This window comes from Carassius gibelio, chromosome A3 (genome assembly GCF_023724105.1).
Source record: "Carassius gibelio isolate Cgi1373 ecotype wild population from Czech Republic chromosome A3, carGib1.2-hapl.c, whole genome shotgun sequence".
Lineage (NCBI taxonomy): Eukaryota > Metazoa > Chordata > Actinopteri > Cypriniformes > Cyprinidae > Carassius > Carassius gibelio.
The window spans coordinates 2798887-2826750 of NC_068373.1; the positions used below are offsets into that span (position 1 = coordinate 2798887).

At 36.3% G+C, this 27864-nt stretch overlaps 1 protein-coding gene across 1 annotated transcript; it reads right to left on the reverse strand.

The window, feature by feature from the left end:
- Positions 1–27348, reverse strand: LOC127956926 (uncharacterized). The gene is made up of 5 exons (XM_052555231.1): positions 26494–27348; positions 26248–26410; positions 25824–26117; positions 24875–25488; positions 1–74 (listed from the first exon to the last, which is right to left on the reverse strand). The coding sequence occupies exons 1-5, from the start codon at positions 26525–26527 to the stop codon at positions 1–3; spliced, it is 1179 nt and encodes a 392-aa protein (XP_052411191.1). The 5' UTR covers positions 26528–27348.
- Between the last annotated feature and the right edge of the window lie 516 nt (positions 27349–27864).

Below are 27864 nucleotides of genomic sequence, written 5' to 3' on the forward strand. Positions count from 1 at the left end.
TCAAGGGATGAAGATCATGGCTTGTTTAAGGGTGTCTTTGTCTGTGAGGATGACGATGTTTCCAAGTTTGTGGACTACATTAATGAGAAGACAAATCATGTAAGTTGTTTTGTCTTAATGATCATTGAAATTGTATCCTAAACAAAAAATAGGAATGCAAATTTTACTTAACTACAATAGCAAAATTAAGAACAATGCATTGAGAGCACTTTAAACTGCATTTGTTTTACAAACAAAGCCCAGTTTGACGCCGGATTTGCGTATCGTTTATTTCTTAAGGATGATGCAATCCCAATGAAAAAGGGTCACGATTGTGTGTTGGAACCGCAGGCGGTGAGTAAAACTGCTTAAAATATCTCTCCCTCCTTGTTAGTGCGTCCGCCTCCCATCGGAGACCCGGGTTCGAGCCCCGCTCAGAGCGAGTCGTTGCTGCTGCTGCTCTCGTTCAGTTTCAGCCTTCACAGCTGTCACAGTTTCCAAACGCTCTCAACGCAAAAGCCTACTCGCGCTCGTGATTCTTTAGCTCCGCCCACACGTCACGCCTCCAGGCGCTCGTGTTTTTCCGGGAAAAATCGGTACAGACTATCTTTCTCTTATGAATATAATAAAACTAAATACTTTTTGAGTTATGAAGGATGCAGTACTACTCTATATGTACTCAAGATTAACAGGAGATTGAGTGAAAACGAGCATTTCACCCCCCCCTTTAAATATTTAAACTAAAGTGTTTTCTTTCATTTTCTGTGACTGAAGCAGTCAAATGTAACACATCAGTGAGGCAAAACTGACGTCTATTTGTGAAAATGTGCTTTGATGCGCTTGTTTGATAACTTGTGGTTAAAGCGCCACTCAGCGGTCAAAGGCTGCAAATGCACTTTACACCGCCGCTGCGGCGGTAGGTGTAGCGGTAAAAGCGGCGTTTTGGATGTCTACTTAGTGTATGTATTGACCTGCTTACAGTAGATATTGTTTATGCCTATTGTGCATCAGCATTTGTCTCAGCTATACCTAGTTATCACTTGCTCTGCAGCAAAGCATTTATAGTCCCCCAAGACCAAATGCAGTAACTTTTCCATCATAACTTGTATAATATCAACTTCTATCAATATACTATAAACTTATTTTGCAATTAGTCATTAATTAAATGTAATACATTCACTAAAACTCAATTGTAGCTATGCAATTGTCAAAATATATATTGGTTAATTTGTCATTTATATATTTAACAGACTTTGTACAAAGTATATTTATACACTATTCCTTGCATTATTTTTAAAAAACATCCTCCACAGATAATCTTATAACCCAAAAGAAGGCTTTTGACCAAGTTATGATCCTGAACCGGCTTACTGAAGAGGAGTGCATTGTCTTGAAGGAGATCAAAAATCACTGGAAAAGCCTCAAAAGAGAATATTCTGTTCTAAATGATAATTCAAGACACATTGATATTGAAATGTAAAAGAACAGTAAGTACTACATAATTTCCTGTTTATCTTGTGTAAGCAATAATAACACCAATACAGTATATCCACAATATCATGCTCTTTAACTGAATCTGTGGTATTTAGCCATAACTGCTGCTCTGTATTGGTAAATAAGTTAATTGATGCTGTAAATTCAGCAGAAAATTACAGCAGAGCAGTACTTCATTAAAATGACATGATTTATGTTGTGGTTTTTGTGTAGCTTGCAGAACAGGGCTGTGGATTTTCTGAAAGTGGAATTCTAGGACTCACTCTCTACTTCTGAAAAGACTATTCTACCTCAAATCTCACATCTCCTCTGTTCGTCAGCTGTACAGTAGTGTACTATTGTGAGTTGAAAGAAGACGATTTCACGGATGAGGAGGATATCCAGTATGGTGTGGAGGAGGAGGATGATGAAGACGAAGATGATTTTTTCTCACAATCAGTATAAAAAGTAACCACTTTTTGTATAAAACTTCTTGACTTTTGGCAACTAGCGTCAACTTGTCCAGACTTCAAATCGACACACACATCTAGCCAAAAGTTGTATTGTGTATTCCAGCCTTTACTGTAGGCGTAGGTAGTGAAGGGTTACAAATTTTAAATCTATTAAAAATATGCTTCCATACATAACATCACGGTATTTTGAATGGTATTTCGAATAATATAACATAATAATAAACATAATAATATTGTATTTAGAGTTTAAGGTTGAGATAATGATTCTCCTCAGCAAAGATGCAATTCCTGTTTTCTCCTTATTGTCTTTAATGGCTCTTGGCGTCCCAGTTTCACTCAGAGCCACAGCCCAGACGTTGAATCGGTTTTGCTGATTGGATTGAGACTGGTAACACGCTGGAGTCGGGCGGGTTCCTTAACCTGTATATTTAATATGCTGGATGCTTTGTTCAACCTCATTGTAAATCCCTCCCCCTAAATGTCTATAAGTTTGAAAGGCACCTGTGTTGAAGTCAGACTTTGGAAAAACTGCAGCCATTTCAACGCGAAGTCTTAAAAGAATAACTTCTTTAACGTGATCCCAACATCTCCTGGTCTCTGCTTTGAAGAAGAAAAACTTTCCTACAGTACCAAAAACTTGTGCAAAGTTATCAAAGATCAAAAACTTTGCTGAATTTTTGATTTTCTCTTATCATGTTTTACCAGAATGTGGCTAACACATGATACCCTTAACACACCCTGAACATCAAGAATATACTGTCATTTACATTAAATCTGTCTTTGTTACGTGATGAAACACTGACAAGGTGTACAGTTAAGTTCTTATGTTTGTATATTCAAATTCATAATTTACATTGTAAAACATTACTAGGATTACACCCACTATTGTTATTTTACTGAATTAAAAAGCTTTTTCATGTAAAGATTCATGACCCTCTGAACAATGTTTTACCAACTTGTCATTGTATATTCATATTATCTGCCAAAAATACAAACTTTTTTTTTTTTTTTTTTTACTTTTTTATGTTTAAAGTTTAGTGTGTGAAGGGGGGGGGGGGGGATTCTAGTGTTATCTCAACTCCTGATTAGCCCCATAGTATCAGTTATCTAGGTAGCCTTGTGTTGTCAGGTCAGATTTTAGGATTGAATCCTCATCTTGTTTAACACATACCAGCAAATCTATAAATATTCCTGCACCATTGTGAAACAGTAAATATCATTGTAAGTTAGGACTATAGATCAAATTCATGCTTACCTTCTAGCAGAATCTTGTCCTGGATACTTCGCTGAGTAGTGGTAATATAAGTTAAACTAAAATGCTCTTTATATTACTTATAGAACTGTCTTTGTAAGATGAAGTAAAAATAAACAGTACTTGTCTTTAAAAAAAATAAATTGTATTTATACAAAACATAAAATACTGTTTACACAATGCAAAAATATTTGTAGCAAAATATTAAAATGTTACAGGTTAAAATACTTCAGCTAATCCCATATCAACAGGGCAATCCTGTCCTGTATGAATGGAAAATTACAAAGCCTATTTACTTTGTATGCAGTTCAAGCAATATGTAAAAAATAACTTGTCTTCGTCCTAATTATTCAAGTTACAGGTCCTTCTCAAAAAAATTGCATATTGTGATGAAGTTCATTATTTTCCATAATGTAATGATAAAAATCTAACTTTCATATATTTTAGATTCATTGCACACCAACTGAAATATTTCAGGTCTTTTATTGTTTTAATACTGATGATTTTGGCATACAGCTCATGAAAACCCAAAATTCCTATCTCAAAAAATTAGCATATCATGAAAAGGTTCTCTAAACGAGCTATTAACCTAATCATCTGAATCAACTAATTAACTCTAAACACCTGCAAAAGATTCCTGAGGCTTTTAAAAACTCCCAGCCTGGTTCATTACTCAAAACCGCAATCATGGGAAAGACTGCCGACCTGACTGCTGTCCAGAAGGCCATCATTGACACCCTCAAGCGAGAGGGTAAGACAAAGAAAGAAATTTCTGAACAAATAGGCTGTTCCCAGAGTGCTGTATCAAGGCACCTCAGTGGGAAGTCTGTGGGAAGGAAAAAGTGTGGCAAAAAACGCTGCAAAACGAGAAGAGGTGACCGGACCCTGAGGAAGATTGTGGAGAAGGACCGATTCCAGACCTTGGGGAACCTGCGGAAGCAGTGGACTGAGTCTGGAGTAGAAACATCCAGAGCCACCGTGCACAGGCGTGTGCAGGAAACGGGCTACAGAGAAGCAGCACTGGACTGTTGCTCAGTGGTCCAAAGTACTTTTTTCGGATGAAAGCAAATTTCGGAAAATCAAGGTGCCAGAGTCTGGAGGAAGACTGGGGAGAAGGAAATTCCAAAATGCCTGAAGTCCAGTGTCAAGTACCCACAGTCAGTGATGGTCTGGGAGGCCATGTCAGCTGCTGGTGTTGGTCCACTGTGTTTTATCAAGGCCAGGGTCAATGCAGCTAGTTATCAGGAGATTTTGGAGCACTTCATGCTTCCATCTGCTGAAAAGCTTTATGGAGATGAAGATTTCGTTTTTCAGCACGACCTGGCACCTGCTCTCAGTACCAAAACCACTGGTAAATGGTTTACTGACCATGGTATTACTGTGCTCTCCTGACCTGAACCCCATAGAGAATCTGTGGGATATTGTGAAGAGAAAGTTCAGAGACGCAAGACCCAACACTCTGGATGAGCTTAAGGCCGCTATCGAAGCATCCTGGGCCTCCATAACACCTCAGCAGTGCCACAGGCTGATTGCCTCCATGCCACGCCGCATTGAAGCAGTCATTTCTGCAAAAGAATCCCGACCAAGTATTGAGTGCATAACTGAACATAATCATTTGAAGGTTGACTTTTTTGTATTAAAAACACTTTTCTTTTATTGGTCGGATGAAATATGCAAATTGTTTGAGATAGGAATTTTGGGTTTTCATGAGCTGTATGCCAAAATCATCAGTATTAAAACAATAAAAGACCTGAAATATTTCAGTTGGTGTGCAATGAATCTAAAATATAATAAAGTTTTACTTTAATCATTACATTATGGAAAATAATGAACTTTTATCACAATATGCTAATTTTTTTAAAGGACCTGTATATTGTTGTTATTAATTATTTTTTATCTGACATATACAGTATACATACAGTATATGTGTATTATTTCCAGTCAAACTGACATCCAACTTCAAGCAGCATTCCAGAGTCTCTCATACCAGATTGATGCTGGCCCACTCGGAGATTACTCCAGTCATTTTGAAAACACAATAGCCACAGTATTTAGTCTTTGCTAACTTTGTTATTCAATGTATTTATTAAAGTTGAATGATTTATGGCATTTATTGGCACTATTATGTATAATTATTGACACCCCACCGTGGACCTCACTAATTATTAAACCCTGGCTATGGCCGTATCCAGTGTTGTATGTTGTATACATATGTTAACATATGTTATACATATGTGTATATAGCCTATTAGATCACTTATGTCCTATATAAGTTTCAACATGGATTTTTAGATAAATGTTTTCAACTATACACATTTTTTACAGATCTTTAATAAAAAGGGTTTCAACTTTCATGCTTGTTCAATGAAACCATTATAATATGCACATATGTGGATAAGGCTGTGTATAATGGAACAATTAAAGTCATGGTTATGGGGCATTAAAGAGACCCTTCTACTTACTCAGAAAGCAGATGAACAGCCCATAAACATCTTTCACCCTCATTAGCTTAAAAACTTTTAGCTTGCTTTGAAGAGAATATTAAAAACAAGAATAAATGTGTGGGGTTTATTATATATTTTTGCATGATATGGTGGTCAAAACTTTACAATCACCTTGCAGAATCTTAAAAAAATTTCACACAAATAAGTGTAATTTTGAAGATTTGTTTTATTTAGTACTGCCATGAACAAATAATTTCACATAACAGGGCAAAGTGCTTTTTTTTTCCAATTGCAAAAAAAGATGAGGTTTGAAGTAGACGTAAGTCATAGATGGTGCTGTATAATTATTACCTGAACATTTTTTACAAAAATATTTCAACAGATTATAACACCTAGTCCTATTTAGCGAATCTGTGCTGTCTGCTCGGAAAGAGAGGGTTGTGTCGTTAACAGTAACAGCCACTAGGTGTAGCTAGATACAAATGACTAAGTGCACTCTAAAGGTGTCATTATCGATAGCGATATCAGTGAACCCATCATGTCGATGATGAGACGACTTGAAGCATTAAAGGGGGGGTGAAATGCTATTTCATGCATACTGAGTTTTTTACACTGTTAAAGAGTTGGATTCCCATGCTAAACATGGACAAAGTTTCAAAAATTAAGTTGTACGTTTGAAGGAGTATTTCTGTTCCCAAAATTCTCTTTCCGGTTTGTCACAAGTTTTGGAAAGTTTTTTTCGAGTATGGCTCTGTGTGTCGTTAGATGGAGCGGAATTTCCTTAAATGGGTCCTGAGGCACTTCTGCCGGAAGAGCGCGCTCCCGTATAGCAGAGCACTGAGAGCACAACAGACTTCACTGATCAGAGCGAGAGCGTCATCAAATGTCACAAAAGAAGTGTGTTTTTGGTTGCCAGGGCAAGACAACCCTGCACAGATTACCAAAAGAGAAACTGCATTAAGGGACCAGTGGATGGAGTTTATTTTTACAGAGCATCAACGGAGTTGTGCAAGTGTTTGTGTTTGTTCCCTGCATTTGGAAGATGCTTGTTTTACAAACAAAGCCCAGTTTGACGACGGATTTGCGTATCGTTTATTTCTTAAGGATAATGCAGTCCCAACGAAAAAGGGTCACGATCGTGTGTTGGAACCGCAGGCAGTGAGTAAAACTGCTTCAAATATCTCTCCCTCCTTGTTAGTGCGTCCGCCTCCCATCGGAGACCCGGGTTCGAGCCCCGCTCGGAGCGAGTCGTTGTTGCTGCTGCTCTCGTTCAGTTTAAGCCTCTGGATCTGATTCTGGATCATAAACAAACAGCTGAATCTGACTGTTAGCCGTGGTTTGTTTTGGATGATGGTTTTTTCCTCAAGGCAATGTCAGAGCCGTTAAATATGTTTTTCAATGGCTCTGGGTAATGTCACAGCTTCCAAACGCTCTCAAAGCAAAAGTCTACTGGCGCTCGTGATTCTTTAGCTCCGCCCACACGTCACGCCTCCAGCCGGTCATGTTTTTCCGGGAAAAATCGGTACAGACTATCTTTCTCTTATGAATATAATAAAACTAAAGACTTTTTGGAGATATGAAGGATGCAGTACTACTCTATAGGTACTCAAGATTAACAGGATATTGAGTGAAAACGAGCATTTCACCCCCCCTTTAAATACAAGATTTAATGCACTGATACAAAATCGTTTAAGAAATAACACAAAAGAGGATAACAACTTTTCGCAAGGCGACGCCATTGAGAGGTTTGTTTCACGGGCCTTTAGTTTAATTCATATTTTTTTGCGCCAAATTTTAACACACGTTTTGATCAAGTCTGTAAATTAAGCTAAATTAAATTTTAAGTTTCAGTATGAAGATCAATCTGTTTGAATTCTTGAAAGGGTTTTGCTAGACTATTAACGTTATACTCACTTTCAGTGTAAACACTTATGTGGCATACATTTGGAGATAAAATGAAATGTGCTGGAACTGGCCAAGATGCATGAGGGGACTACTAGTTGTAAATATTATTCATATTTTTAAACAATATAGATGCTGAAAATCACACTTTATATGAAACCTTTGAAGGCTGTCTCATTTATAAAACCTTCTACTTGGGTTCTGAGAGGATATGTGTCAACCAATGTTAAACTAACATTTTCTACAAAATTGTACAGGTCAACTTATAAATCATTATTTTAAGCTTGCTGTTGTATACCAGGGGAGGTTAGGCAGATTTTAATGTATTGTTACTTGCCCACTAAGTCAGGGTATATGCAGGAATCTTGAAGTTAATTTTAATACCTTTTCAAGACTTTTTCCAAGACCTTCTCACTATTTTTTAATACCTCACCGCCACTTCAAGCTGTAACCATTTACATCAGTTATACTTTTAACTTAACAGTTTTAGTTTGTGATAAAGACTATAGACCACTCTGATACAAAAAAATCTAATAGGCTGCGATAGTAAATCAAAGCAAAGTTTATAAAAAAAATAAATAAAAAATTTTGCTCCACCCTCAACAACAATCATGCTGACATGTGCCTCAGTTCTTCTGATTTTGTTCCCAGCAGCTCGGTGCGTTGTAATACGCACTGGGAACGCCAGAGCGTACTTTGTGGTTTTGAACTTCCGCCCGCCTGCCTGCTCTGGTGATCTCAGAGGCAATTTACAAACACACCCACAATAGCCAATAGCCTAGTTTATGTACCTGTTAGGGCTGGGATAAACAATTATTTTTTAAACGATTAATCTAGCGATTATTTTTTCAGACAGATTCGATTTCGATTATCTCCCCATTAATTGACTACTAACAATTTATACATGTTGATTTACATATTTGAATGAAAAAAACATGAATTCCTTAACATTGCAATATATGTTTATTGCTCTTAAAATTACAAAATAAATTACTGACTAAGAATGCATTACTTTGCACTTTTATAGATAGCATTCAATAAAACCTTGAAGCCTTGAAAACACATAGCTTACTGCAACAAGCTTACTGAACACATAGGGCCTAGCTTACTGAAAAAAAGTTTTCAGATGAAAATAACAACAACTTGATGTCTAGCATTCAATAAAAAAGGTCACCCAAAATACTTGTTTAGAGCAATTGAAAGAATACAGTAACCAATGTAAACTTGAGGGCTTTAAGCTAATACAGAGAGTGCTTTTCCACACAAAAAAAAAAAGAACAGTGGGAGCCAGCAGCCTGTAATGGAGAAAAAAAAAATATCTGAATGCTTCACGTGAGAGATGGGTATAAACGGAGGTCGGAGCCAGCTCCGAATGGGTGGGACTTCAGCTCCAAGTGGGCTGTACAAACTTCCAGAATCTTTTGTTTGATTTATTTAATGTCATGGGGTTAATGCATGCTGCGAATCCCCACCCACCCAAAAAAAAAAAAAAAAAAAAAAAAGACGACGTCAACTTCCCAAAGCTTTTCAGCGTCAAGAAAGAGGAATTTGAAGGGGTAAGTTTAGAGTTGTACAACGTATTACAAGTTGTGAAAAAGTGCAGTACCTTGGCGGTTGATGTTTTAGTCTTGACGTAGTTAAATCATGATTACAAGCTCATTGCATTCATGTTTGAAAATGGGAGGACATTCATGTGCAATTTTTACCGTCAAAACTCATATTTACGATTATTCCGAGAGCACGTTAAGACAGCATTAGCAGCACAGATAAATTACATCTTTATTGTGTCCGTTACCCTTTTGTGCTAAACATTTCTGCAATACATATTTAGGATTTACGCTGCAGATTATGGACACTGAAGACCATAAGCAGGTATTGTGACTAACATTACGTAAAATATGTAGGCCTATGTATTATAACTGCACTGATATTTAGGCGATCAATAACTATTAATAGATTTAGTACAGTGTTCCATAAGAATGAGTCTTAGTTAAAACTCCTAACTGATTATGCTTGACATTAACAAAGCTGGTCATTGTTTTAAAACCTGCTGTTATATTTTTTAAATGTTATCTAATTTTTACGTGTAACGTTAATTCAAATAATGTAATGCAATTGAAACATTTGGTTATAGTGGATATATGAGGATAACTGCAGTGTCCACTACCATGCATTACATATCAACAGTATAAGGTGTAGAATTAATTTTGTCATTGTAGGAAACACCAACAAACAAAAACATTATGTGTAAACTTTGTGTTACAGAAAGTTCAAGTCTGGGTGGCCAGAAGTTACATTTCAGTGACCTGGTTACCGCCTCTCTCTGGAAACCCAAAGGATCACTTTCCTGATTTTTTGTTCTTTCTATGAATCAAGATGTGTAATTTATTTTTTTCTGAAGATTTTAGACTAATGTGTGTGTGTGTGTGTGTGTGTGTGGGTGGGTGGGTCTTTGTGTGGATAAAATATGTTCATACTTTAAAGGTGGACATTTGCAACAGCGCTTGTCCCTAAAATTGCTCCAGGGGTATGGTCAGAGACTGTCCTAAAGGACAAATGTTGGAATGTAAATGACATTACATTCTGTGGACGTCCCACATAAATGTGCATTGTACTTTAGTTAATGTTAACTTGTCAACAGTGAATTATTTTAGGATGTCACTGGACTGAATGTTTAGTGACTAATGACACTTCATTCCAGTAAAAATATAATCCATAGCATTGGAGAGAAAGCAGCTGCAAAGTGTTCCAATGCTGATAAAAATCAAACAGGTTAAAACCTCAGGTTCCTTAAATATCTGTTCTACCGGACAGTATGGGGTTGGACAGATTTTGTAATGGTTTTGAAGTCTGATGCTCACCAGGCCTTCATTTATTTGTTCAGGAATGCAGTAGAAACAGTCATTTTTAAAAAAAAATTTTAACCCATATTTTACCAGGAATAATCCCTTGAGATAAAAATCTCTTCTACCAGGGAGTCCTGGCCAAAATGGCAGCATACAAAATTTCACACATAAAATATTACAAGACAAACATTAAAGGAAAACAAAACAAAAAAAAATCCTTTCACAAAAATGTCCAGCATTCAAGATTAATGTAATATATAAATGTTAAGTAAAACAGGAACATGATTCTTTCAAATGTGACATCAAAAGGTTTCTAAAAATATTTAACGATGGCAGCATGTTTAGCTTCAAAATACTCTGCATTTCATTCCATAGTCTGGGCGCATAACAAGAAAAGGCAGTTTTACCAAACTCGGTGTATGATCGAGGCACAGTTAAAAGTAATTTAAAAGACGATTGTAAATTGTAATAATATTTTACAATAACATATTAGAATTTTGAATGGTGTGGAGCGTTACCTGTGATTGAGTTGGTGATAAAAAGGAGATGGAGAAAACAGTGTCTTAAATTGGTCTTTAGTACCATTAATATTTTCCTCTTAAGTCTTGGAATGTTTTTTTATTATTAATTCTTGTATTACTATTTAGATTTTATTTATTTTTTTAAATTAAATGTTTATTTGTCAAATTGACTTCCATGTGTGGCCTTTTGTAATGTTGTTTCACATAGAGCCAAGGGGGTTGTAACAATCTAAACAACATAATTCTCCCTCAGATTTCAAACTTGCATTAAAGAAAAACATTAACATACAGTAAACATTTTATTGCTCTAAATTACTCATTCATTTTCTTGAAACTGATATTGAATGTTTGCAGTTGTCACAAAATTAAATAACAACCTCTTGTTAATAAAATTCAAACTACAATGAAAAACAATAAATCTGTTTTTCATTAGTATGGCTACTTTATGCCATCCTCATTCGCGCGCACCCCGGCAATGACGCAATGTGAAATTTCGGCATAAACCCCGCCCATTTTTAAAGTCCCGCCCACTAGCGGCAAAAGTTCGTCCCACTTGGAGGTCTCCGCGTGAAGTCCAGCCCACTTGCGGCAAAAGCTCCTCCCACTTGGAGGTCTCCGCGTGAAGTCCAGCCCACTTGCGGCAAAAGCTCCTCCCACTTGGAGGTCTCCGGGCTGCAGCGATACCTACTTGTCACGTGAAACGTTGGCGTTCTGCCCTTTTTCTATCGTTTCTAATGATTTTGGAGGGAGAGAAAGAGAGAGAGAGAGCAAGACAGTGCTCGTGTAGTTTGAAGACTGTGAGTGCGCGTGAAACTTTGTTGTTTCACCCTTTTTCTATCGTGCTTAATGATTTTGATTAATATGCATGAGGGAGAGAGAGAGCAAGAAGCGCTCTGTTGTTTGAAGACTGTGTGTGCATATGGAAGGCCAAAAGGGTCAAATTCACGTGAATTTTAACGCATCAACAACACGTTAAATACGTGTATTTCACGCGTAAACAACACGTATTTAACGCGTTAAATACGTGTTGTTTACGTGTTAAAAATCAGCGCGTATTTAACGTGTATTTCACGTGTTAAATACACGTGAAATACACCTGAAGTACGCCTTAAAAATCAGTTTGAACGGGTCAATGTCATTGGCTGCTAAGGACTTGGGTCAAACCACTTCTGTGAGCTTAGAGGGGTGTACCATTCACAGACAGGCAACCATCATTTAACATGCTATAGATCAGCTTATTCAGCCTTATTATTTTATCTTTTTTTGTATAGCCTATAGAAATAATATAATTAAATAGCAGTTTTATTAAATATTTATTTTTAAATAAATATTAATTATTTATAAGTGTTTATTTATAAGTGGCCTAATGGTTAGAGGGTTGGACTCCCAATCGAAGGGTTGTGAGTTCTAGTCTCGGGCCGGCAGGAATTGTGGGTGGGGGTAGTGCATGAACAGGTCTCTCTCCACCTTCAATACCTCGACTTAGGTGCCCTTGAGCAAGGCATCGAACCCCCAACTGCTCCCCTGGCGCCGCAGCATAAATGGCTGCCCACTGCTCCGGGTGTGTGCTCACAGTGTGTGTGTGTGTGTGTTCACTGCTCTGTGTGTGTGCATTTCGGATGGGTTAAATGCAGAGCACAAATTCTGAGTATGGGTCACCATACTTGGCTGAATGTCACTCCACTTTCACTTTCACTTTCATGTTTATAAAAGTTACAGTATTTTGTAATGAAACAGGACTTTTTGTTTAGCTCTTGACTCGCCAAAGTATACTATTTAAATACTGTTGCTTTCTGAGTGCCATACACAAAAATACCAACTCATAACTCCACGAATATAGCAAGGAGAGTCAAAAGTTATAGTCTGCTGTGACGATCCAAGGGGCTGTAGTATTTTATTTTGCCCAGCAGGTGTCTCGAGGTAACACTTTTTGTGTCTTTAGGTTAAGTGCTGTGATGCAGGTGTGGAAAATTGATTGTGATTAACAATGCTGCCTATAAAATGCTGGCTTTCTTACCCTCTGGAGGGAAGGAGATTGGGGCTTGGTCTTTGCTGGTCTTGCTGTTTGGTGGTCAGCCGGACTTACTCACGCTATCAGTCCAAGGCTTGATGTTGTGTTTTTGTATCTTTATATTTTTTATGTTTTACCTCAATGTGGTTATGTCTCTTTTCTGATTAAAACACATATTTGTGCAAATTTGATTATGTTGTATGGACTCTCTATTCATGTTGCTACTAATTGATCCAAGGGGTTGTAACACTACGTTCTGTCAAATGTTTAATAGAGCTCTCCAACTGATTCATGGGTTTAGGTATTTTTTACATATGCAAGATCGTAATGGATTGTTTTGATTTTGGACTCATTTCAATCTTGAGAATCGGCTGTAAATAATGATATGCCATTTTTCACAATCAGAGCATGTTTCATGAACTTATAAAGGTAAAACCATGAGAATATTGCAGCATGTGTGCATTTGGAGTTTTTTTCTTGTTTTGTTATAATTCGATAACGAATATCTTCAAATCTGAATGACAGATTATTGTACAATTGGGCTCATTGTAATCAAGAGTTTTAAATTTTCCAATATTATTAAAATAACTAAATTACTAGTAACTACTTACTGCTCAACTCTGACTTTCAGTAAATAAAAATATATATTTGCACATTCTCCTGCTGAGAAATAACTGACAAAAATGTAAGAAAAAATATAGTGTTCAAGATAAATTATTTATATCCATCATATTTGATATTCAATATCTCAGGACATACATAAGTTTAGTTAAAGTCTATCCGTTTCAAATGTTTTGTGATCGTATAAGACTTAAGTTAGCATCGAGCATTAACATTTGTGTGGGGGAAATAGTTACAATGGAGGTAAGCAATCAATTCAGGTTTAAGATATAAACCATTGAAATCAATATCTGTCTTTAGAAAACAATCATCTTAGGAATCGACAGCTTTTATTGTGCTTACATTTACAGCTATCGCCAGCAGGTGGCACTTATTGAAACCTCTTTTTGTTCAGCAATTCTGCACTTTTTGTTCAGCGATTCTGCACTCATCAGACAATCAGTAATTAGGGACACAGGTGATGTTATAAGACATAAGCATTTAAGACTTTCAGGATTAGAATGAAAACTTGTACTAGGGTCAGGACAACAGAAGTATTCTGCTGCTACCACCGTCAACCACCCCCCCCCCCCCAACGCATCAACATTACTAAACATATTTTTCAAACTGCTGAATTAAAATCAAGAAAAAATAGAAATCATTTGAAAGCTTAGAGTATGAGCATTACAATGTATATAGCATGTTGATCAACTCCAAAATAGTGCTGAGAAAAAAATTAATAATCATTTTGCCATGTACTCTAATATTTATAAAAATATCACACAACTCGGATACTCATGTGCCATATGTCATCTGAAAGGTCTCATGAAGTAGAATAAAACAACAGGGCTCTAGGCTCATTTTTTCACTTATTACACTAGTGCGCCTAACTTTTTTCTTACAAGTCCACTTTTTTTTAAATCGCGGTCCATATAAATAATATTGACTTGTAGCCTAAAAGATTAACTAACAATCTGGTCAACATAATGTATTTGAAGCACATTTCTACAAGAAAGGTAACTTACTGAAAAAGTTTTGGTGCTTAAAGTGTTTCACTGAGGTGAAATTTAAACCTAAAACATCAAGATATATGAATAAAGAAAATCTAAATTAAGGTTTTAAGGGATTCAAACTGAACAGATCATGGCTCAATGTCTTATGGACTATCCTCCACTGCAGTCACATGCCCCTCAGATGGACAACTCCTGTTGTTTGGCCTTCTTGATCTTTGGCCTTGGCTAAACCCGCTGGCCACACTCTCTCTAGCATCAAAATCTTCCAGACTTGGCCCTCTACACTGATTCTTATCAGATCTTCCATTGTGTCTGAAAAAATTGGACAAATATATATATTAGAAAAGCGTTTGGAGCATTTTATGTTTGTTAAATATAAGTTTTAGGTTTTTTTAAGTTACGACCAAGCTGCCAGCGGCAGACAGTGAGCCTATGTTTGATCAATTTAGCCTTCTCAAATCATCACGACTTGCCTAAAATATAATATATAGATATAAAACAGTTGAAGCATATGACAATGTTTAAACGTTAGACCCAGATAAATGTAAGCTATATCCAATAGTTTGTGAGGAGATGCTTCAGGATAGGGAGACGGCAGCATGATCACTTGCAATGTTTTCCGTGGATATGCCATCATTTTTGCTCATAAAAGGTAAAAGTAATACAATCTTCATAACTGTACACACAATATCAACAAAACAGTTGCTCGTTCTGCCGTATTGTCTTTAATAGGAGTACAAAAATGAACCGAAACTCAGTGAAAACATATATATACACACACACACATACATACATACACACACATAAAAAAGTAAGTAAGTCTAAACAGACTGGAGGCCCGGCCCACATCTGAACAATCGAAGCCCGGCTCGAGGGGTTCCCCTTGAATGGCTCGTTGCATTGGTGCGACCTCAGAGTTTTAGTTTTAGTCGCACCATTGAGAAATTGTTTGAGGCTTTGAATAAACTAGAGCGAGTTTTGTACAAGAAGTCAACCCCAGACCCATATAATAATAATAATAATAGGCCTATTGATGTCACCGTTTTACTTGTAACTTCATAAAACAAGATTTCAGTGTAAAATTATGCACCAGCATTTAGAGTATATTCTCCTGATTAAAAGAGCCCAAAACTATCTGTCATTTATATCTAAAGATTTTCCTCATAAATTTATAACGCACATAAAACTGCACAGAGAGCATGTAGTTTAGCCAAAAAGCTATGGTAGCTGTCATCAGTGTTGCCAACTTAGCGACTTTGTCGCCGGATTTAGCGACTTTTCAGACCCCCATAGCGACTTTTTTTCCAAAAAAGCGACTAGCGACAAATCTAGCGACTTTTTTTGACAGACCTTATTTAGTCTTTGAGACTCTCTGGTACTGCCGCACAAGCTTTCTCTCTCTCTCTCTCTCTCTCTCTCTCTCTCTCTCTCTCTCTCTCTCTCTCCCAGCGTGCGCACAAGCCTCTCTCTCTCTGCATCTGCTCTATTCAACAAGCAGAGAGGAGCAGCACTTTCAGTTAAAAAAAATATATTCTGTTGCTTCTAACTCTATTTTACATACAAGTATAGCCGAAATCACAGTACAATCATTATCTTAATCTTATGTGTATGTGATTTCATTAGACAATGTCGTGAATAGGATTTTAGTGCAGAGATTAACATCTTTGAGATCTGGTTATGTAGTCTTAATAGACGCGTTTCAGTCGTTATAATATTAATTCCGTTGTCGGACAACAGAAACATTCAAATATAATAATAAAAAACTTTTATTGAGAATTTTGACTGCCTTAAAATGCAGTACATGAGCACAGAAAGGGCAAGATAATATGACACTTACGTCATGAATATGCTAATTAGCATATGACGTCATCTAGCGACATTTAGCGACTTTTCAGGCAGGGTTTAGCTACTTTCCATTGAAAGAAGTTGGCAACACTGGCTGTCATGTAGGCTTTCCACTGATAACTTCATGAAAAAAGCATAGGCTATATCATAAAAAAGACACGTCACTATTTGCAGATTAAACACTGTCGAAACTAACCAGAAAACATCATTTAAATCTAAAAATATTTCATAAAGATATAACACATAGAAAAAAATTAGGTAATATAAAAAAAAAATATCTTTAAAAAAAAAAAAAAAAAAAAAATCTGAGGTTTCAGTCCCGTGCCGCTTTACCTCTTAACTTCACCAAACATGCATAGATCCTTTGATCAGATCGAAAGATTTCGTTCATAGAGCTGTGCCACATTAAAGCAGACTGGCGCACTGAGGCTGCAAAGAAAAACAGCTTGATACTTCACGTTTGGATTTCATTCATAGCTTCAAGAATCATGCATAGATCATTATTTTCAGAAAATTATCCCAATTAAAATGAGCCCAGAGATACTGTAATCCATGGATGAGATCCAAATATATTGCTATAACACATAAAATCCAACAGGCACAGCACAACAAATAACTTTAGTTTCACTTTGCGCTTTTATTAATAACTTCATGAAACATTCATAGTAGATCATGCAAAATCATATGTCATTTTTTCTGAAAATTCTCCAGATTAAAAGGAGCTCAAATTCATCGTAATTTGTTCACTTGATCTAAATATAAGTGTTGTATACAGAGATATATTTCTGCTGTGGCCAGTAACTCAGAAATGTGGTCTAACAATACCAGGTGGTATTTTGTAGAAATGTAGAAAGACTTCAGTATAATTTCACTTTGAACATAAGTTGCACATTGTTACTTTCAACCCCATCGGTTGGGACGAAAGTAACACACAGGTGGGTCAAAAGTAACACAACAATATAAGCTAGATTTTTCTTCTGTTAGTCTTATTTTTCTTAAGTATACCTGATTGTGACCTTGTTAATAAGTAATTGCAAATATATTTTGTCCTTTATCTTTGCAAAAAAATTATTAAATTACATTTTCATATCTTCATTTTAAATTTAAGTTTAAGTTTCATCAGATGTCTTAAAACCTGACTGTATTTTTTATTGTAAATTTCAATGTATTTTTATATAATAATAAAAGAATTCTACAGAATGCACAATATAAAATTTCTAATCACATTAGCATAATAAAAAAACTCTAAACATAATGTAACAGTAGGCCTATTTATGTTTCCATCCAGTTGTTTTTATGCATGAACTGAAAATGTGCATTGAAACATCTGGAAACACTGCAATTTCACAGGTGGAGGTGTAAAGGCTAAGATATGGCTAAAACCCAGGTATAAATGTGACGTAGCAGCTGCCCAGAGAGAGATGTTCCTCTATGTCCAGAAACGCCCTCTCAAAAACATCTGGATAAAACCAGACCTCTGTCCGTCTTCTGACCCTCACTAAGACATATTCTTTTGGTATAATATGACATTAACATTTGTAAGAAATGATACAAGACACAGAAATTCACAATATAGCTTGCACTGGAACAAAATAAATACTTTTTGTGACTGTAGCAGGACAAAAGTAACAACTGTTACTTTCGTCCAGACAGGAACTCCTGACATTTAAACTTGATTAAATTTTATATAAAAATTTTTGAAAATGCAAACTTTAGGATGTGTTAAAGCACTAAATAACCTGTAGATTGATCATTACTTTGACACATGAAACAAGAAAAACAACACAACTAATAAAAAAAATTACCGCTTAAATAATTTACTTTTTGTACTCGAAAACAGTTTTACGGACCTAACTTCGGGAAACGATGAGGAAATCACATGATATTTCTCAGCTCCGTCAAGGATTGCATGCTGAACATGCTGTCATAGCTGGGAATGCAGAAAGAGGCTCGAAGAAAATCGCTTTGTTACTTTCGTCCCGTGTTACTTTCGCCCCGGTTCTCCCCTACTTACGATATTATCACTCACATGAAACCATTCAATTGAGAAAAAAAACATAGGTTATGTTTTTTCATAACTTCATGAAACATGCATAGCTCGTGGAAAATGTTAAATTCTCTCAATTAAAATGAGCCCAATTATACAATAATCTGTCATTCAGATTTGAAGATATTCGTCATCGAATTATAACAAAACAAAACAAAAAACTCCAAATGCACACATGCTGCAATATTCTCATGGTTTTACCTTTATAAGTTCATGAAACATGCTCTGATTGTGAAAAATAACATATCATTATTTACAGCCGATTCTCAAGATTGAAATGAGTCCAAAATCAAAACAATCCATTACGATCTTGCATATGTAAATAATACCTAAACCCATGAATCAGTTGGAGAGCTCTATTAAACATTTGACAGAACGTAGTGTTACAACCCTTGGATCAAGGAGTAGCAACATGAATAGAGAGTCCATACAACATAATCAAATTTGCACAAATATGTGTTTTAATCAGAAAACAGACATAACCACATTGAGGTAAAACATAAAAAAAATATAAAGATACAAAAACACAACATCAAGCCTTGGACTGATAGCGTGAGTAAGTCCGGCTGACCACCAAACAGCAAGACCAGCAAAGACCAAGCCCCAATCTCCTTCCCTCCAGAGGGTAAGAAAGCCAGCATTTTATAGGCAGCATTGTTAATCACAATCAATTTTCCACACCTGCATCACAGCACTTAACCTAAAGACACAAAAAGTGTTACCTCGAGACACCTGCTGGACAAAATAAAATACTACAGCCCCTTGGATCGTCACAGTAGATTCAGACTATAACTTTTGACTCTCCTTGCTATATTCGTGGAGTTATGAGTTGGTATTTTTGTGTATGGCACTCAGAAAGCAACAGTATTTAAATAGTATACTTTGGCGAGTCAAGAGCTAAACAAAAAGTCCTGTTTCATTACAAAATACTGTAACTTTTATAAACTTTATACTATCACCACAAAATTTTAATTAATAATAATTAAAAAATAAATATTTCATAAAACTGCAATTTAAATATATTATTTCTATAGGCTATTCAAAAAAAGACAAAATAATAAGGCGGAATAAGCTGATCTATAGCATGTTAAATGATGGTTGCCTGTCTGTGAATGGTACACCCCTCTAAGCTCACAGAAGTGGTTTGACCCAAGTCCTCAGCAGCCAATGACATTGACCCGTTCAAACTGATTTTTAAGGTGTACTTCACATGTATTTCAGGTGTATTTATTTATTTTACTTTTCAAGACCCCGCGGATACCCTGTAAGTGAATTTTGATTTATTTTACCCAAATAAGTTATGAAGTTGTGAAGCCATATAATAATTTACTGAAAGTTGCTCTTAGATTCTTTATAAAAGTCCTCTTAAAAAGTCCTACTTGTAACTATAATTTTTTTACACTCAAAACTTGAGTTTTAGGAGCATTTATGAGAAGTTTTAAACATACAGACCCAGGTTATATTTTGAAGATAAAAGTTAAATTCTAAATAGATTAATTTATAACTCCACAGACTAAATTCACAGACTTTATACTGTGGTATTTTTTTTTAAAAAAGACAAGAGTAGGTAATCCTAAACTCAATAGGTAAAAATGGACAAATCAATAACAGCTCACTGGGCTTTAAAGATATAATCTACAACACACTTTCTTGTTTATGCTGTTATGTTTATTGAAAAATTGTCTGTTTGAACTGTTTCATTAAAGACTGAGAATGTTCCGCAGCAACATCCCCAATGATACCTCATCCACAAGCAGGCGGCAAGCTGCAAGACAAAGCATCATTAGGCTATCTTTTATTGAAAACGGCAGTGAGCATCTGCTCACAACACAGCATAAGTGCTTAAGTGTAAAATCTTTGACATTTGTGATATTTTTATTTTTAAAGGTTAAAAAAATGTTTTTCTTTAACAGGTACAGCAGTTAAAAAAATAATTGTTCCCCTTTCAATGAATGAGAGGGCATTTCATCTGAAAATTAGAGAAACCTTTCCAACAATGGAAGAGGGGGAGATTGAAATCTGCAGAGTTGACAAGAGTCGAAGGATCTTACCAGTTCAGTTGAGCTCAGTTTGCCCTGCATCAGTTAAAGCATGCCCAGAGTTTGGCAGGTAAGCAGTATATGTACGGTTAAAAGTAAGTATACGTAGTTAGTGCATATGTTCAACATTTTGCCAATGGCGTTGTGCAGAACAGGACATATCTGTACTGTAATGTCTGTTTTGACAGGACACATCAAGACTGACGGGTATACAGCATGAGAACAATGAGGTAAACTGTGAGAGGCATACTAAAGTATCAAAATGTTTCTTTAGATATGCAGGGTTACTTATAACAATAATTTCAACATTAAACTTAAAAACACAAACATCTCCCGCAAAAGCAATATTGTTTTCTAAAAAGCAAATTATTGAAACAAATGTCAAAATATGTAAAGCTTAATTATCTGCATACTAATTCACTGTATGTTTCTTGATGGAATTCTTTCAGTGGAACCGCAGAAACAATGCCAGGCATTCCAGGAACAAGTGACAGGGTAAGCTAGAATTATTCTCCTCATCATTAAATCAATGTATTAAGGACAATCAAAATGTTTTAGACAAATTAAATAAACAAAACTTCTAACTAAGGTTTTACTAAAAACTGTGTTAAAGGGATAGTCCATCATTTTCATGAACAGAAAGATATTTGGAAGAATGCTTATAACCAAAGAGTTCTTGGACCTCATTGACTACCAAATTGCTTTATACGTTTCTTTGTTCTGTTGAACACAAAAGAAGATATTTTGAAGAATGTAGGAAAGCAATTTTCCTACTATGTTAGTCAATAGGGGGCAAGAACTGTTTAGTTAAAAGCATTCTTTCACATATTTATTTCTGTGGCCAATTTATACAGATTTGGAACAATTATAGAGTAATTCATGACAGAATTTACATTCCTGGGTGATTTCTTTGTGTTAACCAAAAATCCTACAAAAATGGGCATGGCCCACACAGATCTTATCATCATAAAGTCAGTCAGAGGTGATGTAATAAAGGTTACAAAAAAAAATCAACCAACGGAGAGATTGTTACTGTATAAAAATGGTAAATGGTGAATTCCAAGATACCTGGAACAACATCTAATGCATCTCAAGTGCTTGTAGAGACCCCCTCTGGAATGCTGAGACAATCCTTGATCACTGGACCAACTGGGATAAATTTCATTATTAATATTCTTTGTTTTGGCTTATCGTTACATTATTAAAAGTTATATTCTTTGCAGTACAATCAGTTGCTTAATACTGAATAAAACCAAGTTTAAATGTAAAAAAAACTCTAAATACAGTATTGTTCAAAATAATAGCAGTACAATGTGACTAACCAGAATAATCAAGGTTTTTCGTATATTTTTTTATTGCTACGTGGCAAACAAGTTACCAGTAGGTTCAGTAGATTTTCAGAAAACAAACAAGACCCAGCATTCATGATATGCACGCTCTTAAGGCTGTGCAATTGGGCAATTAGTTGAATTAGTTGAAAGGGGTGTGTTCAAAAAAATAGCAGTGTGGCATTCAATCACTGAGGTCATCAATTTTGTGAAGAAACAGGTGTGAATCAGGTGGCCCCTATTTAAGGATGAAGCCAACACTTGTTGAACATGCATTTGAAAGCTGAGGAAAATGGGTCGTTCAAGACATTGTTCAGAAGAACAGCGTACTTTGATTAAAAAGTTGATTAGAGAGGGGAAAACCTATAAAGAGGTGCAAAAAATGATAGGCTGTTCAGCTAAAATGATCTCCAATGCCTTAAAATGGAGAGCAAAACCAGAGAGACGTGGAAGAAAACGGAAGACAACCATCAAAATGGATAGAAGAATAACCAGAATGGCAAAGGCTCAGCCAATGATCACCTCCAGGATGATCAAAGACAGTCTGGAGTTACCTGTAAGTACTGTGACAGTTAGAAGACGTCTGTGTGAAGCTAATCTATTTTCAAGAATCCCCCGCAAAGTCCCTCTGTTAAAAAAAAGGCATATGCAGAAGAGGTTACAATTTGCCAAAGAACACATCAACTGGCCTAAAGAGAAATGGAGGAACATTTTGTGGACTGATGAGAGTAAAATTGTTCTTTTTGGGTCCAAGGGCCACAGGCAGTTTGTGAGACGACCCCCAAACTCTGAATTCAAGCCACAGTACACAGTGAAGACAGTGAAGCATGGAGGTGCAAGCATCATGATATGGGCATGTTTCTCCTACTATGGTGTTGGGCCTATTTATCGCATACCAGGGATCATGGATCAGTTTGCATATGTTAAAATACTTGAAGAGGTCATGTTGCCCTATGCTGAAGAGGACATGCCCTTGAAATGGTTGTTTCAACAAGACAATGACCCAAAACACACTAGTAAACGGGCAAAGTCTTGGTTCCAAACCAACAAAATTAATGTTATGGAGTGGCCAGCCCAATCTCCAGACCTTAATCCAATTGAGAACTTGTGGGGTGATATCAAAAATGCTGTTTCTGAAGCAAAACCAAGAAATGTGAATGAATTGTGGAATGTTGTTAAAGAATCATGGAGTGGAATAACAGCTGAGAGGTGCCACAAGTTGGTTGACTCCATGCCACACAGATGTCAAGCAGTTTTAAAAAACTGTGGTCATACAACTAAATATTAGTTTAGTGATTCACAGGATTGCTAAATCCCAGAAAAAAAAAATGTTTGTACAAAATAGTTTTGAGTTTGTACAGTCAAAGGTAGACACTGCTATTTTTTTGAACACACCCCTTTCAACTAATTGCCCAATTGCACAGCCTTAAGAGCGTGCATATCATGAATGCTGGGTCTTGTTTGTTTTCTGACAATCTACTGAACCTACTGGTAACTTGTTTGCCACGTAGCAATAAAAAATATACTAAAAACCTTGATTATTCTGGTTAGTCACATTGTACTGCTATTATTTTGAACAATACTGTATGTTCATTATGTTTGCAGGAAAATCGGCGACGCCAGATGGAAACCTTGGAACAAAGGCGAAGACAGGTTTTTATTATTTTTTTGCTATTTTTACCACATGTTTTGTTACACTGACATATTTTTGTTTATTTTTTAAGAAAATTTCTGAAAGGATGGAGCCAGAGCATGGCATATTACTACAGTTTCAACCCTGATGGTTCCAGGAAAACAAGGAGATTTTTGGAGTCTCAACCAATTCAGGTATTTGATGTTGAATTATTTATGGTAAATAATGGACTTTTTCATTATCACCATATACAGTGGGGATCGAAAGTTTGGGCACCCCTTGCAGAATCTGTGAAAATATGAGTGATTTTCAAAAAATAAGAGAGATCATACTAAATGCATGTTATTTTTTATTTAGTACTGTCCTGAGTAAGATATTGTACATAAAATATTTTAACATTTATTCCACAAGACAAAATAAATGCTGAAATTATTAAAATAACCCTACTCAAAAGTTTGGGAACCCTTTGTTCTTAGTACTGTGTTCTGTTACCTGGATAATCCTCGACTGTCTTTCTGTTTTGTGATGGTTGTGCATGAGTCCCTTGTTTGTTCTGAACAGTTAAACTGAGCAGCGTTTTTCAGAAACATCTTTAAGCTCCTGCAGATTCTTCAGTTTTCCAACATCTTTGCATATCTGAACCCTTTCCAGCAGTGACTTTATGATTTTGAGATACACCTTATCACACTGAGGACATTTGAGGGACTCAAACACAACTATTTAAAAAGATTCAAACATTCACTGATGCTCCAGAAGGAAACAAGACGCATTAAGAGCTGGGGGTGAAAACTTTTGAACACGATGAAGATGGCCAAATTTGTCTTATTTTGTTGAAATATAATTGTTTTCCATTTAGTTCTGCCCTTCGTAAGCAACAGAAGATACTTGTATGTTTCCCGGTACACAAATTAAGTACAATTTACCTTGATCTTCAAATTCTTTAAGTTTTCACCCCCCAGCTCTTAATGCATCTTGTTACCTTCTGGAGCATCAGTGAATGTTTGAATCTTTTTAAATAGTTGTGTTTGAGTCCCTCAAATGTCCTCAGTGTGAAAAAATGTATCTCAAAATCATACAGTCACTGCTGGAAAGGGTTCAAATATGCAAAGATACTGGAAAACTGAAGAATCTGCAGGACCTTAAAGATGTTTCTGAAGAACGCTGCTCAGTTTAACTGTTCAGAACAAACAAGGGACTCATGCACAACCATCACAAAACAGAAAGACAGTCGAGGATCATCAGGTAACAGCACACAGTACTAAGAACCAAGGGTTCCCAAACTTTTGAGTAGGGTTATTTTAATAATTTCAGCATTTTTTTTGTCTTGTGGAATAAATGTTAAAATATTTTATGTGCAATATCTTACTCAGGACAGTACTAAATAAAAAATAACATGCATTTAGTATGATCTCTCTTATTTTTTGAAAATCACTCATATTTTCCCAGATTCTGCAAGGGGTGCCCAAACTTTCGATCCCCACTGTATATGGTCTATATAATGAACTATATATCCGTTTGTAATGTTTGTGTAATTTTAAATCTGCACCAAGAATTCCCTGTATACCAGTGTGGTTTCGATGTAGCTGTGAGAGACATCCTCTGATAAAGATCTGGTGGGGAGACATGTAACGTGCAGTTCTTAGCTTGTGGTGGTTCCACTGATTAACGAACAGTTGAAGATCCCTGTTGATTCTGGGTATATACACATAATGCAATGCCCAGAGATGCATTTCACTAGAGCTGTCAATTTTACCCTCACTCTCCAAAAGCAGGAACAAGGTGTAGTAAGTATTAGTGATGCGCCGCCAAACATCACCCCACAGTCTCTCAATCCTTTGATTGTGCGTGCTCCTTCCTCTCAGAGCACTTCCTCTGTTTGTGCCCCGGAAAATGTTCATAAAAAGACAGACTGCGTTGTTCTCACCTCCATTATCACAGCGAACTCTAGAAAGTAGTCCGTGTTTTCCAATGGCCCCTACAAAACTATCAAAAACAGTGTTGCTCCGATTATTGTCAGAAGCCTTCAAGAAAACAACACGTCTGCTGTAACCATCAATTCCACCGTGTATGACAATTCGCCACCTTTAAAAAAAGGACATGAGGACAGGATTATTTGAAAAAACATACAGTAGCATATATAAAATTACAACATTATGTGACATACTGGCTGTCATCTGTACTACATTTACATTAATTAATTTAGCCGACACTTTCAGGAGCTACCATGTTACTAGGAGAATTAAAGCTGTACTAGATTTGTTTGTATTTGAACATATCTGTGATATCACAGGAATATACTTCAAAAAGACTCTAACATATCTTAATAAGTAATAAAAGCCAAAAATATGTAAAATGTATTTTAGGTTTTAACACATGCTATTTTATCTCTGTAAAATAAGAAAAAAAATTAATAATACCTGATTAACTTGTGGTTGCCATCCAAATGCCATAATGAGTTTGGGCCTGCAACTTGATAAATTCTTGGGGGTAGTCTGCGCGTGGTGACCCTCTGGGCTGCTCCTATTGGATTGGTCCTGATCAAACTTTGTCGCACTCTGCGCCGCTGCACTACAATCCCCTGACCTGCCAGACGAGCTCTCACCGCTTCTGCCCCAAGCTCATCGTTGCCTCCAACTACTTCTCTGACCAGGTTATCAAGATCAGAGTCTGATAGATTGCAGTATCTGTCTCTAAGTGAAATGTTGTACTTCCTGTTAACAGAAAAAAGCACATTAGAGACACAATGGAATATTTTTTTTGTTAAATATCAAGTGAATAATGTACCCAATCCAACTCAAATACAAGGGTAGCATCTTTTACATCTGAGAAAAGTAACCTCACCTTAAACGTCGCTTTACAGTTCGTTTGGAGACTCCCAAGATTTCGCCCATCTGTTTTGTTGAAAAATTATATTCCAGCAGAAAACGCAACTGCTCCTGTGTAATGGAATATTGTGGTTGACCAGAGAAACCCCTCACCAATGGAGCACTGTAAGCCTGGGGAACTAAAGTTAACAGAAGAATAAAATGAATTATAACAAAAAGCATTATATTAAAATTACAGTCAATCTGACTATTTAGAGCATACCTTGTGGTTGAGGCAATGTTTCCAGAATATCCATGAAATCAGACAGACTATTCAGGATACTATTTGCCGTTTCTGGATCAAGTAGTCACACTCTAGACCATGCCACACTTCTGGCCCATGGTTCTTGCACCATTTTAAAAGTAAAATTTAATGCTTTTTAAGACCTTTTTAAGACCTCAACAAATATAATTTAAGACCCAAAAATTTCATAATTTCTTTGGAACAGGCTACTCAATTTATTGCCTCCTACAATAGAAATCAAAAGTTTTCCATTTGGTATCAATTATGTGCAATGGTATCAATTATGTGCAATGTGTAAACTCGGTAAGTAAAAAAAAAATACTTTTCTTTGAGACCTTTTTATTTTCTTTTTTTTGTTCCTTTGTGATGTAGAACAGAGAGAACGTAACCTAGATAAACTGGATTACACTAAACAACACAATGCCTTGTATGAAGGAACCATGTAGAATAGAATCCTGAAAATAAGATCAATAATGAAAGTCCTCAAAACAGCCTTTCACAAGCCAAAAAGTTGACAAATAATCTACAGAATTGTTAGAAAACACAAATGTTATTACATGACTTTTAATGAGAGAAACCCTTTGTTTTGTAACATCCCAAATTCTCCTCAAGACATGTGTCATAACTCTGCTGCTCTTTTCTCAATTTTATGATCTAGGTCCACCAACTCTTTTCTCTTTTCCTTGCATCTTTTTCTCATGGAATTAGATTTAGTAATAAGTTCTGCCATCTTGGTCCCTGCTGTATTCTGCATCTCTATTTACAGCTCATTAACCCTTAAGTGAATGTTTACTGTTGCTATGGCATTAAGTGACACCCTACATTAGCAGCTACATTTGCCCAACAGCCCATAAAACCACAATTCGGCATATTTAAACTATAAACCACATATACCAACAGTTATACCCCTTAAACTCTGAGCTAAGTGTTGTTACCTGTTAGATTGTAAACGTGACCATAGACCTGTGACCTGACTGGAGCACATAACCAGTCCTCTGCCCGGAGTGGGAACACTGAGCACCGGGGGAGTGTTGGCGTTTACACCGCTAGCATATGAGCTTTAAACCGCACTAACATTACATCACACTTAGTATGAATAATAGTATGCGATTTCAAACACAATCGTAAAGTTACTTACATTGAAATGACCCAACATGTCCTCGGCTCTGGAGTGACCCATGAACACCGACCCATAGTAGCAGGAGATGACGTAGTGTGTGCTAGTCTCATCATCAGTAGTCCAGAATCGCAAATGAAGGTCCATTTGTTTGTTCTTTGTCCTTTTATTCAAACTTTCGTCAAACATGACGACATATGGCTTCTCACTAACGCTGCATGATAGCTCCTTCA

Bases quoted from the DNA above. Each gene is read 5' to 3' on its own strand.
- LOC127956926 (XM_052555231.1), bottom strand. From the start codon at position 26,527: ATGGATATTCTGGAAACATTGCCTCAACCACAAG. The intron at 26,411-26,493 runs GTATGCTCTAAA...TGTTAACTTTAG, and splicing joins AACATTGCCTCAACCACAAG to TTCCCCAGGCTTACAGTGCT. The intron at 75-24,874 runs GTTTGGGCACCC...TCATTAATGTAG, and splicing joins ATATACAGTGGGGATCGAAA to TCCACAAACTTGGAAACATC.